Source organism: Chiloscyllium punctatum, chromosome 9 (assembly GCF_047496795.1).
Source record: "Chiloscyllium punctatum isolate Juve2018m chromosome 9, sChiPun1.3, whole genome shotgun sequence".
Lineage (NCBI taxonomy): Eukaryota > Metazoa > Chordata > Chondrichthyes > Orectolobiformes > Hemiscylliidae > Chiloscyllium > Chiloscyllium punctatum.
The window spans coordinates 47,120,638-47,134,682 of NC_092747.1; the positions used below are offsets into that span (position 1 = coordinate 47,120,638).

The 14,045-nt window shown below is 43.7% G+C and overlaps 1 protein-coding gene across 7 annotated transcripts in view; it reads left to right on the forward strand.

Annotated features, from left to right (window-relative positions):
• Nucleotides 1-314: 314 nt before the first annotated feature.
• Nucleotides 315-14,045, forward strand: part of LOC140481364 (centrosomal P4.1-associated protein-like) — an 81,551-nt gene continuing 67,820 nt past the window's right edge. For 2 of the 7 annotated variants that reach the window (XM_072577437.1, XM_072577440.1), the window contains exons 1-2: nt 315-449; nt 9,705-9,824. In XM_072577437.1, the coding sequence (XP_072433538.1) occupies nt 9,774-9,824 (51 nt within the window). In that variant the 5' untranslated portion in view covers nt 315-449; nt 9,705-9,773. The remainder of the gene's footprint in view (nt 450-9,704; nt 9,825-14,045) is intronic. The other 5 variants (XM_072577439.1, XM_072577444.1, XM_072577438.1 and 2 more) reach the window with 4 other exon arrangements.

The window sequence follows — 14,045 nt, forward strand, 5'->3', positions numbered from 1 at the left end:
ATGTTGTAAAAGTTAATCAAACTTTTTTTTTGTACTGTTGTTTCGTGGAAATGTTTCCTCCTTTTATTTTTGTGATCAATTTAATGAGATTTTCTGTGTACACTTGTGTATTTATGTTGCTGGCTAGGCAAAAAAAAACTCTTTTAAGTTGTACGAAAAATAACGAAAGAACTTGTGTTGCTGGAAATCAGAAGCAAAAACAGAATTTGTTGGAAAAACTCAATAAAATTGTAATAGTTGGTGGTGATCTTGTGGAGAGGACTGCAATTCCCAGAGTGCTGAGAGGTTAGGTACATGCCCAGTTAGAGCCGCGGTTTAACGTTTCAAAATGGCGGTAGATTTGACATCAATGTGGACTATTCGGGATTTTCAGTTAAACTGCCGCTTTTGTGCATGTTGTGGAAGTGCCGGCTGTTCGTTCATGGAAGCCGTCTTGGCAATTAGCGATGGTGAGTTACCCTGGTCTGGCGTTTTATTGATTCTGTGTGAACTGCGTTACTAAAACTGCAAAGTTTGTTTTATCGATGATTGTGGAATATATTAATCCCGGCGAGAAACAGCCCTCCTCAGCTGTAAATTAGCCTGGAGATTGGTCATAGCATCTCTTGATTCCTTGATTGTTTGCACAATATTAACTGCAATTGTTTTAATATTTAATTTATGTTCACGTTGTGAGAATGACGCTGGAGTCCAACTGTCGAAAGGCGTTGACATTCGTGTTTGAAACCATCAAGTGGCAACTTAACAAAATGCAACAGTCACCCTGAGGAGACGGACGGTCACAATAATATAATTAGCGCAATAACATGTTTTATGACGTTAGAGGTGATATATATAAATTGAAGTAAATTGTTTGAAACGCTTATGGTGACATGTTATTGACTGCTTAGGTATACTTTGAAGTAATGGAGGAGTAGGCCTTCAGAAGTTGTGTCGCACGATGGCTTGATAGCAGGTTTTGAAGCCTACCTGATTCATGATGTAGTGAGATATGTGTGCAAAGTTTGGATAAGAATTTTGTTTGTAAATGTTCTTCTTCTGACTGGATACTTGGCATAGAAATAGGCTCATGAAGAAGGGCTCGTGCCCGAAACGTCGATACTCCTGCTCCTTGGATGCGCTTTTCCAGCAACACATTTTCAGCTCTAATCTGCAGTCCTCACTTTCTCATAGAAATAGGCCACTTGCTCAACATGTCTGGTGTTTGTTTCACTTGTTTGCTCCCAGCATTCCTCATCTAAGCTTGTTGTTTCGTAAATCTTTTCCACTGTATCTTTGTTTAGCTTCCCCTTAAATGTGTCTATAGTATCCCAATCGATCACTCCCTCTGGCAGTGCATTCCACATTCTCACCACTCTGGTGAAAGGAATTTATGTTGAATTTCTTGATTATAAATGGGGAGTAAAGTATTCTCTCTTTGTAATAGAATGGATAATCTTTAGAGCATCTAGACAGTCTGTTAATATATGACGGGTGTAAATTAATGCAGAGAACTATGAAATTACTTTTCTTTTTCTAAATTTTGTTGAGGGATCTGTGTGTTGCTTGCTGGGCCACTTATATGGTTAATTCTCAACTGCCTAGTTGCCCTTGAGAAGGTGGTGCAGAGCTGCTTCCTCCAACCACCAGTTCATGTGCTGTAGATCGACCAATAGTGCTGTCAGGGAGGGAATTCCCAAGATTTTTACCTACTGACAGTGAAGGAGTGGTGATATATCTCCAATACAAGATGATGAGTGGTTTGGAGGAAAACTTGCAGGTGGTAGTTTTCCCATGAACCTGCTGCCATTGTCGTCTTAGAAGGAAGTGGGCTTGAAAGATGCTGTCTGAGGAGCTTTGATGAATATCAGCAGTGCATCTTGCAGATAATGTACACTGCTGCTGAGCATTGTGGTGAAGTGGCCAAATGTTTGGGGATGTGGTGCCAATCAAATTGGCTGCTTTGTCTGAGATGGTGTCAAGCTTCTTATGTTGCCAGAACTGCACGCATCTGGGCAAGTGGGGAGTATTCAATCACACTCCTGACTTGGGCCTTGTAGATGGTGGACAGACTTTGGGGAGCCAGGTAAGTTCCTCTCTCCATTCCTATTCTCTGACCTGATTTTGTTGTAACTATTTATGGTGACTCCAGTTCAATTTTGGTCAATGGTTATCCCCAGAATGTTTTAGTAAATCATTGATGGTAACCATTGAATGTCAAGGGAGGGTGGTAAGATTTTCTCTTATTGGAGATGATCATTGCCTCCCTCCAAGTGACTGTTATTTGCACTTGTTAGTCCTAGCCTGGATATTGCTCATGTCCTGTTGCATTTGGACATGGACTGCTTCAGTATCTAAGGAATCAGGAATGGTGCAGAGCGTTGTGCAATCATCAAACACACCCCTTCTAAGCTTTCATAGTGGAGGGAAGGTCATTGAAACAGTTGAAGATGATGAGATCTGGGACAGTCTCCTGAAGGACTTATGGCACAATAATAATGTCCCTACCTTTAGACCAGGAATTCCATGTTTGGATCCCATGTGCTTCTGAGATAGTAAGTCTGAACAAGTTGATTAGAAATATCGACCCTAAGGAGCTCCTGCAGCTGAGATGAGCAATCTCCAACAACTGCAATCATCATCCCGTGTGCCAGGTATGATTCCAACCAATGGAGTTTCCTATGGATTTCAGTTTTGCTAGAGTTCCTTGATGCCACACTTAGTCAAATGTTACCTTGATATCAAACGCTGTTACCCTCACTTCAGCTCTTCAAATTTTTGCACTCGCCCCAGATATTAGTAAGAAGAATTTTGCAGTGTTACCAGGGCATTTTGTTTTTGCTATTATTATTCTTGGTGCCAAAGTCGATACCAGGTAGTCTATCTGTTTCATTTTGCTGTTGAGACTTGGTAGTGATTGATAAAACAGAGTGGCTTGCTAGGCCATTTCACAGGGCAGTTGAGAATTAACCATATTTGTGGGCTGGAGTCACATGTAGACAAGGCCAAGCAAGGATGGCAAATTTGCTTGACTGAAGGACATTACCTGATAATCGACAGTCATCATTAGTTTCTTTTAAATTTTTTTGTTATTTGGCCTATTTTTCTAATCAAACTGTTCGGAGATGTTATTAAACACCTCTGGAGTAGGTGGGACATGAACCTGGGCTTACCCATTCAGGAGTAGGGATACTACCACTGCAACACAAGAGGGCCCTTATCATAGACTCTTAACTCCATGTTTTCATTGAACCCATCTACCATGGCAGAATTTGAACCATGAGTGCATTCTGTCACTACCAGTTGCAACCACTTCTGCTCCCGCTGATGTCACTCACTGACAGTATTGCCAATGTCATGTGTTACGCCACTTATGCCCCTGCAGATCCAGCAGGCACCACCTCCACTTCCCGATGCTGGGGTGAGTATCACCTCCATAAGTGATGTCACCCTCAGTCTCTCTACCTCGCTCGCTCCAGTCACAATCTCCACCTCCATTCCCAACTCCAGCCCCACACCAGGTCCTAGGTTTACCCCACCCCCCCACCACCCCCCTCCCCCCACCACCACGACATCCACCCTCATTGAGGACAAACTATCAGTCTTCATCAAAATCTTCACCTTCATCCCTCTATACTCCTGGATCAATAAATTCAACATGCGTTGCAACATCAAACATTTCTTCCTCCACCTCCGGGCTTTTTCCACCAGGACTCCTGCCCATCCTCGGAGGACCCCTCCTCCTGTCTCCAACACACCCTATCCACTTGGACAACCTGTGCTGGCCTGTAATCCACCCTCGATCTCTTTATTTCCAACTGCTGCTGGGACATTTACTGCCTCAAACTGTCCACCCCCCTCATGCACTCTCACCTCTCGCCTCTCTCCTCGCAATGCGCAGCCCTCCACTCCAACCCTTACCTCACCATCAAACCAACGGACATCGGAGTTGCAGCAGTAGTTTAGCGCACTGAACTCTACACCACTGAAGCCAGGTGCCAACTCATGGATACCTCCCCCTACTGCCCCCTTGACCATGACTTCACTTCCCATCATCAAACCATCATCTCCCAGACCACACACAACCTCATCACCTCAGGAGATCTCCAACATCATAGCCGGGAACTCTGCACCACCCGGTTCTACCTTCTACCCAAAATTCACAAACCTGACTGCCCCAGTCGACCCATTGTCTCAGCCTGCTCCCTGCCCCACTAAGCTCCTCTCCACATATCTTGACACTGTCTTATTCCCCCGGTCCAGGAACTCACCACCTATGTTCAGGACACCATCCGTGCCCTCCACTTCCTCTTTGACTTTCATTTCCCTGGCCCCAACACTTCATCTTCACCATGGACATCTAGTCCTTGTACACATCTGTTTGCCATGATGAAGGCCTGTTTCTTCCTGTCCTGCTGTACCCACCAGTACCCTTTCACTGACACACTCATTTGTTTGGCTGAACTGGTCCTCGCCCATAACAATTTATCCTTTGAATCCTCCCTCTCCCTCCAGACCAAAGGAGTAGCCATGGGCACCCACGTGGGCTCTAACTATGCCTGTCTCTTTGTCGGGTATGTGGAACAGTCCATCTTCAACAGCTACACCAGCACCATTCCCCACCTTTTCCTCCACTACATCAATGTTTGTATCAGCGCCACCTTCTGCTCCCACGAGGAGGTTGAACAGTTTATCAACTTCACTAACATGTTCTACCCCGATCTTAAGTTCACCTGGACTCTTGGACACCTCCCTCCCCTTCCTAGACCTCTCCATCTCCATTAATGGCAACCGACTCAATATGGACATCTACTACAAACCCACTGACTCCCAGAGCTACCTGGACTCCACCTCCTCCCACCCTGCTTTCTGTAAAAACATTATCTGTTTTCCCAATTCTTCTGCCTCCACTGCATCTACTCCCAGGAGGACTAATTCTACCACAGAACATACCAGATGGCCGCCTCCTTCGAAGATTGCAATTTCTCCTTCTTATTCACTTCCTGCACTTCCGCCCTTGAACCTACCACTCCAACTGCAACAAGGACAGAATCCCCTGGTCCTCACCTTCCACCGCACCAACCTCCAGATACATCACATCATCCTCTGCCATTTCTGCCACCTATAAACAGACCCCACCACTAGGAATACGTTTTCATCGGCAGTCCTACCTGCGTTGTGTAAACACTAATCCCTCCATGACTCTTGTCTTGCCCTCCCTTCCTGGCACCTTCCCCGACACCGCAAGAATTGCAAACCTGTGTCTACACCCCGCCCTCACCTCTGTCCAAGGCTCCAAAGGAGACTTCCATATCTGTCAGAGATTTACCCGCACTTCCACAAACGTCATTTACTTTATCCATTACTCCCGATGTAGTCTCCTCTAAATTAGGGAGACAGGGCATCTACTTGCGGAGTGCTTCAGAGAACATCTCTGGGCCATACACACGAAGCAACCCCACCACCACGTGGCCGAAAACTTAAAACAACCCCCACCTCCCCACTCCCCAAGGACATGCAGGTTCTGGGCCTTTTCCACTGCTAAACTTTTACCACCTGCCACCTGGATGAAGAACACCTCCTCTTCCACCTTGGGACCCTCTAACCCCATGACATCAATGTGGATTTCACCAGTTTCCTCATTTCCCCTCTCCCCTACCTTGTCCCAGATCCAACCTTCCACCTCGGCACCGGCTTCTTGACCTGTCCATCTTCCTTCCCACCAATCCGCTCCACCTTCCTCTCCGACCTATCACCTTCACCCCCAACTTCATCTACCTATCGCACTTTCAGCTACCCCCCCCCCCCCCCCCAACCCACCTCGCCCAGCCCCACCACCTCCCATTTATCTCTGAGCCCCCTTGCCCCACAAGCCTCATTCCTGATGAAGGGCTTATGCCCAAAACTGTGATTCTCCTGCTCTTCGGCTGTGCATTTTCAGTACCACACTCTCATTTCTGGATTAATAGTCTAACAATAATAGCGCTCAACCATCACCTAACCTAGTAGGAAGAATAAGCTAGAGTCACAATCATAGATATCTACAGCACTGAAAAGGCCCTTCATCCTATTGTACACAACTGAAGGATTAAAAGATGTGCAAAGAACGGCCTGGCCACACCCAGCCCTTTAGGTGCATAAACTGTGCTCAGTGTGTCCCAAACTACAATGCCATTAAGAAGACATAGGATGGGAAAAAGTTGAGGTTCTGAAGGGAGTTTACAGAGAGTTAGGCAGGAATTTAAAAAGGAGATCCTCGACAGTAGTAATATCTGGATTACTCCCGGTGCTACGAGCTAGTGAGTACAGGAATAGGAGAATAGAGCAGATGAGTGTGTGGCTGAGGAGCTGGTGTGTGGGGGAAGGATTCATATTTTTGGATCATTGGAATCTCTTTTGGGGTAGAAGTGACCTGTACAAGAAGGATGGATTGCACCTAAATTGGAAAGGGACGAATGTATTGGTAGGGAGATTTGGTAGAGCTGCTCGGAAGGATTTAAACTAGTAAGGTGGGAGGGAGGTGGTGACAATGTGGGACCCAGGGAGATAGTGAGGAAAGAGATCAATCTGAGACTGGTACAATTGAGAACAGAAGCGAGTCAAACCGTCAGGGCAGGAGGGACAAGGTAGGACTAATAAATTAAACTGCATTTATTTCAATGCAAGGGACCTAACAGGGAAGGCAGATGAGATAAAAACGAGGGCTGGAAACCCGAGTCTGGATTAGAGTGGTGCTGGAAAAGCACAGCAGGTCAGGCTGCATCCGAGGAGCAGGAAAATCGACATTTCGGGCAAAAACCTGTCATCAGGAATAGGCAAGGCAGATGAAATCAGGTCATGGTTAGGGATATCATAGCAATTATGGAAACATGGCTTGAGGATGGGCGGGACTGGCAGCTTAATGTTCCAGGATACAAATGCTACAGGAAGGATAGAAAGGGAGGCAAAGGTTGGCTGGGGGGGTGGCATTTTTGATAAGGGATAGCATTACAGCTGTGCGGAGGGAGGATATTCCCGGAAATACATCCAGGGAAATTATTTGGGTGGAACTGAGAAATAAGAAAGGGCTGATAACCGTATTGTGATTGTATTATAGACCCCCCAATAGTCCGAGGGAGATTGAGAAACAAACTTGTAAGGAGATCTCAGCTATCTGTAAGAAAAATAGGGTGGTTATGGTAGAGGATTTTAACTTACAAACATAGACTGGGACTGCCGTAGTGTTAAGGGTTTAGATGGAGAGGAATTTGTTCAGTGTGTACAAGACAATTTTCTGATTCAGCATATGGATGTACCTACTAGAGAAGGTGCAAAACTTGATTTACTTTTGGGAAATCAGGCAAGGCAGGTGACTGAAGTATCAGTGGGGGGAGCACTTTGGAGCCAGCGACCATAATTCTGTTATATTTAAAATAATGATGGAAAAGGATAGACCACATCTAAAAGTTGGAGAAAGGCCAATTTTGACGGTATTAGGCAAGAAGTTTCAAAAGCTGATCGGGGGCAGATGTTCGCAGGTAAAGGGATGGCTGGAAAATGGGAAGCCTTCAAAAATGAGAAAACGAGAATCCAGAGAAGGTATATTCCTGTTAGGGTGAAAGGAAAGGCTGGTAGGTATAGGGAATGCTGGATGACTAAAAGGGTTTGGTTAAGAAAGAGAAGGAAGCATATGTAAGGTATAGTCAGGATAGATCGAGTGAATCCTCAGAGTATGAAGGAAGTAGGAGTATACTTATGAGGGAAATCAGGAGGGCAGAAAGAGGACATGAAATAGCTTTGGCAGGTAGAATTAAGGAGAATCCAAAGGGTTTTTACAAATACATTAAGGACAAAAGAGTAACTAGGGAGAGAATAGGGCCCATCAAAGATCAGCAAGGCGGCCTTTGTGTGGAGCTGCAGAAAATGGGGGAGATATAAATGAGTATTTTGCATCAGTATTTACTGTGGAAAAGGATATGGAAGATATAGACTGTAGAGAAATAGATGATGACATCTTGCACAATGTCCTTATTACAGAGGAGGAAGTGCTGGCTGTCTTGAAACACATAAAATTGGCTAAATCCGCAGGACCTGATCAGGTATACCCTGGAACTCTGTGGGAAGCTAGAGAAGTGATTGCTGGGCCTCTTGCTGAGATATTTGTATAATTGATAGTCACAGGTGAGGTGCCGGAAGACTGGAGGTTGGCTAACATGGTGCCACAGTTTAAGAAGGGTGGTAAGGACAAGCCAGGGAATTGTAGACCAGTGAGCCTGACGTCGGTGGTGGGCAAGTTGTTGGAGGGAATCCTGAGGAACAGGATATACATGTATTTGGAAAGACAAGGACTGATTAGGGATAGTCAACATGGCTTTGTGCGTGGGAAATCATGTCTCACAAACTTGATTGAGTTTTTTGAGGAAGTAACAAAGAGGATTGATGAGGGCAAAGTGGTAGATGTGATCTGTATGGACTTCAGTAAGGCATTTGACAAGGTTCCCCAATGGAGATAGATTAGCAAGGTTAGATCTCATGGAATACAGGGTGAATCAGCCATTTGGCTCAAAGGTAGAAGACAGAGGGTGGTGGTGGAGGGCTGTTTTTCAGACTGGAGGCCTGTGACCAGTGGAGTGCCACAAGGATCGATGCTGGGTCCTCTACTTTTTGTCATTTACATAAATTATTTGGATGCGAGCATAAGAGGTATGGTTAGTAAGTTTGCAGATGACACCAAAATTGGAGGTTTAGTGGACAGCGAAGAGGGTTACCTCAGATTACAATAGGATCTTGACCATTTGGGTCAATGGACTGAGAAGTGGCAGATGGAGTTTAATTCAGATTAATGCGAGATGCTGCATTTTGGGTAAAGCATATCTTAGCAGGACGTATACACTTAATGGTAAGGGCCTAGACAGTGTTGCTGAACAAAGAGATCTTGGAGTGCAGGTTCCTTGAAAGTGGAGTTGCAGGAAGATAGGATAGTGAAGGAGGTGTTTGGTATGCTTTCCTTTATTGGTCAGAGTATTGAGTACAGGAGTTGGGAGGTCATGTTGCGGCTGTACAGGACATTGGTTAGTCCACTGTTGGAATATTGTATGCAATTCTGGTCTCCTTCCTATCGGAAAGATGTTGCGAAACTTGAAAGGGTTCAGAAAAGATTTACAAGGGTGTTGCCAGGGTTGGAGGATTTGAGCTGTAGGGAGAGGCTGAACAGGCTGGGGTTGTTTTCCCTGGAGCATCGGAGGCTGAGGGGTGACCTTATAGAGGTTTACAAAATGATGAGAGGCATGGATAGGGTAAACAGGCAAAGTCTTTTCCCTGGGGTGGGGGAGTCCAGAACTAGAGGGCATAGGTTTAAGGTGAGAGGGGAAAGATATAAAAGAGACCTAAGGGGCAACGTTTTCAAGCAGAGGGTGGTACGTGTATGGAATGAGCTGCCAGAGGATGTGGTGGAGGCTGGTACAATTGTAACATTTAAGAGGCACTTGGATGGGTACATGAATAGGAATGGTTTGGAGGGATATGAGCCAGGTGCTGGCAGGTGGGATTAGATTGGGTTGGGATATCTGGTCGGCATGGACTAGTTGGACCGAAGGGTCTGTTTCCATGCTGTACCTCCCTATGACTCTATGACTGTTTGTCCTCTGCATCATTGTGGAGGCTGCTGCAGTTCAAACTATTTTGGTGGCCGGTGTCTTTGCACGTGTGCTGCCCAAACTGTGTGTAAAATTGTATTATTGTGTCAGGTGTGCCATCCACAGCAAAATGGTAAGAAACCAAGCACAAGAGCCCAGGAATGACCGAACTCTACCTCCATGTTTCAGGTCAGGTGCCAACATCCCACATGGTCTTCCTCAAATGCCGAGGTAAGCATTGCTGGATCCTACAAATTTGGTTTGAAAGAATACGAATGCTGAATGATTTGGAGGGGAGGGGGTTAGTATTCTAATCCTATTTTCCAGCAGTAGGCCAATAGCTTTGTATGTTCTTGCAGGCTAGATAGTGCCAGAAGTGAGATCTGGGGACAGAACAAGTTGAGGAATCTATTGATAAGATATCAGAAATGATTGACTTTATAAATACAACTAGAGAGTACAGGAGCAGGGAAGTTAGGCATAGTGTTAGTAACAGACCAGGGCCCTACTGATGTATTAAGGTGAATTCTTTCAGAAGGACATCAAAACAATGGAATGGATGCAGAGAAAATTTATTAGAATGTTATGTAGATGTAAAACCTCAATTATATGGAGAGGTTGAAGAACTTGTTTGTTCTCCTTGGGAAATTTTATGAAGGTGTTCAAAATCTTGTAGGATTGTGATGAGGGTGACTAGAAAGAAACTGCATTCAGTTGTAACTAATGAATACTTTTTTAAGGTGGGTGATTTGAGGAAAACAGGTCTACACAGCAAGAAGTGTTGACATAAAATTGATTTTCTGACAAGGTAGTGAAGGAACAATAATATAGTTCTAAGTTGGGGTATGAGTATGGCTTGGATAGGTGACTGGTAGGTAGAGGTGTTCCCATGCACTTACTGTCTTGGCCCTTTTAAGGTACTCCACTTATCCAGGTGAGTAGAGAATATTCAACCACATTCCCAACTTGTAAATTACAGATACTGGGCAGCTTTGGGAGTCAAGAGGTGAGTTACTTGCTGGAGAATGCCTAACTGTTATAGCCACTGTCATACCTACTGAATGCCTACTGTTATAGCCACAGTATTTATATGACTGGTCCAGTTCAGTTTCTGCTTAATTACAACCTCACGATGTTGATAGTGGGAATTCAGCAATAGTAATGTCATTCAATTTCAAGGGAGCTGGTTAGATTCTCACCTATGGGAGAGACACTTTGCGTGGCACCTGTGTGGCTTGAATGTTCCTCCCATTCATCAGCACTTTGATTTTAATTGTAGTGTATAATTAAACAAAAATAAAAGAATTGACTTAACTCTGTAACACTATCAAAATGCTTAACAAAATAATATTGTATATTAACTAATACTCATTAACTGTTCCAATATATTGCATATACACACCCTTGGCAAAGTCAAATGCCTTAAAATTGTCTCACGTGCAATTCTAGCAGTGGGCAGAGAACCCTACCTTTTAGCTGGAACAGAGAAAGAAATAAGAGCTTCCACATCAGTTTCAAATGATTCACTTTGTTGGCTTTGGAGCAGGTTGCTCATATGGCTATCTCAACGTGACGTCCCAACTCCTATAATCAATAGTCTGAGCAAAGGAGGCAAACGTGCTAAATTCCTTAACTACTTTGTCTACCTGTGTTGCAACTTTCAAAGAACTAATGTACCTGAAACCTTAGGTCTCTCTCTTCGTCCACACTCCCCAGGGTCTGAATATTAACTGTATAAGTCTTTCCCTTGTCTGTTTTACTAAAATGCAACACCTTATTTTTTTTCCAGATTAAACTCCATCTGCCATTCTTCAGTCCATTGGCCCAGTTGATCAAAATCCCTTTGTACTCTTCGATAACCTCCTTCACTGTCCACTATACCACCAATTCTGGTGTCATCCCCCAATTTACTAGCCATGCCTCCTAAATTCTCATCCAAATTATTTATACAAGTGACAAACAACATTGGACTAAGCACCGTTCTTTGGGGAACACTGCTGGCCCCAGGCCTTCAGTCCTAAAAAACAGCCCTCCACTATCACCCTCGGTCTCGTACCGTGAAGCCAATTGGTATCCGGTTGACAAGCTCTTCCTGATTGCATGTGATCTAACTTTACTAATTAGTCTACCATGTGGAATCTTGTCAATGTCCTCCCCTCTGCAGTCAGTCTTTTTGGTTGTGTCCTTGAAAAGCTCAGGAGAGAGTGAAGACTGCAAATGCTGGAGATCAGCGTCAAGAATGTGGTGCTGGAAAAGCACAACAGGTCAGGCAGCATGCGAGGAGCAGCAAAATCGATATTTCGGGCATAAGCCCTTCACCAGGAATCAAAAAACTCAATCAAGTTTGAGAGACACGATTTCCCTCGCACAGCCATGCTGACTTGTCCTTACTCAGTCCTTACCTTTCCAAATGCATGTAAATCCTAACTTTCAGAATCTCCTCCAACAACTTATCCATCACTGACATCAGACTCATAGGTCTGTAGTTCCCATGCTTCTTCTAGCATTCCTTGATTAAAGGGCACACCATTAGACACCCTCCAGTCCTCTGGCACCTCACCCATGGTTGTAGATGATACAAATATCTCTGCTGGAGGTCCTGTGATCTCTTCCCTAATGTCCTGGGACACACTTGATCAAGTCCAGGAGATTTATTCATCTTTGTTTTTTAATGTCTCTAAGATTTCCTGTTCTGTAATGTGGAATATTTTCAACACATCAATATTTATTTCTGAGTTCCCTTGCCTCCATTTCTTTCTAAGAAAGTTTTATTGAACATGTTTAACAAATTCCTCACCATCCAAGGCTTTAATACTCTGGCAATCCCAGTCTATGTTTGGAAAGTCAAAATCTTCTATTACTACAGTATTATTAGTCTTAATTATATCTGAGATCTGTCCTACATATTTGTTGTTCAATTCCCTCTGTAAATTGGGGGACCTATAATACAATCCTATCAAAGTAATCATCCCCTTCTTATCCACTGGGCAATCCCTCAGAAATATCCTCTCTAAGTACAGCGTAATATTTTCCTTAATCAAAAAGGCCACACTCCCTCCTCTTTTGCCTCTCTCCCTATCTTTCCAATAGCAACTGAACCCCACAACATTGAGCTGCCAGTCACGTTGCTGTAATAGCTATGATGCCCAAGCCCCATGTTCCATCTATGAGTTGAGTTTATCAGCCTTGCCTGTTAGACACCTTGCATTGAAGTAAATGAAGTTTAATTAATCAGAGTTCTGACTTTCTCTTGCCTGCCTTATCTAATTAACTTGTTTGTTGTTAATTTGGAACTATCCTTCTATTCTTACTTCTACCTAGGATCTCTTCCACCGCCTACCCCATGCGCATGCGTGTACACTCACTCTTACTAGTTTAAAGGCTCCTGAATAGCACTAGCAAATCTCCCTGTCAGGATATTGGTCCCCTTCCAGTTCAGGTGAAACCTTTTGAATAAGTGTTTTCTGCACTATCTCTTCAGCCACTATTTTATCTGCCCTAGCTTCTTCCTACTTTCACTTACACATGGCACCAGGAGTAAACCTTTGAACTTCTGCTTTTTAATCTTCTACCTAATTTCCTATGTTCACTCTGCTAGCCTGTAACCCTTTCCCTAATTGTCGTTTTTTCCAGTGTGGATAACAACTTGTGGTTTCTCACTCTTTTTGACAACATACTGCAACTGTTTTGAGATGTCCTTGATGCTGGCATAAGGGAGGCAACATACTGTCCTGAATTCACAAGTTTAACTCTGCCTCCTTAGCAGCTTTTAAGAAGGTCATTAAGTTTATATTCATGATCAGTTTTAGAAATCCTTCAGTCTTTTCACCTTTTTATTTCCTTTATATTGTTTCTATTTTCCATTTTTCCATTCAGTATAAACACTTTTTTTTATTTTGTCTTACAAAGCCATTATTTAATTATTTTGCATGCACTTGCTGATTCTTTCTCCAAGAACTTGCTTTGCAGTAATACCATCCACATTCTGACAATTTTCTCATTCAGGATACATTTCAACGTTTTCTTCAATGGAGTTTAGTACTTGGTGAATATTCCTCATCAAATCAAAGCCAAGAATTATTTGAATCATGTCAAAAATGAATGCCAGACTCCATTCTAAACTTTTCCCTATCTAGTTCAAAATTTCTGGGTTCTCTGAATCTCTCCGAAATGCACCTGCAAGTTTTTGTGTTTCTTTTTCCTTGCTGTCAGAAGCCAGGGAAACTTACAATCAGAAGTCTAGGAAATTATAATGGGCAACAAAAAAAAAGGCAGAAGAATTGAATACATACTTTGCTCTCTCTTCTCAAAAGAGGGCACAAGTAACCACACAGAAATGTTAGGGGACCAAGGATCTGATAGAGAGTGGATTTGAAGAAACTAATGACTCGTGGCTGGAAATGAGATGTCACATGAAATTCTGCAGACTCTGGAGCAATTTCTAGTTTGGAG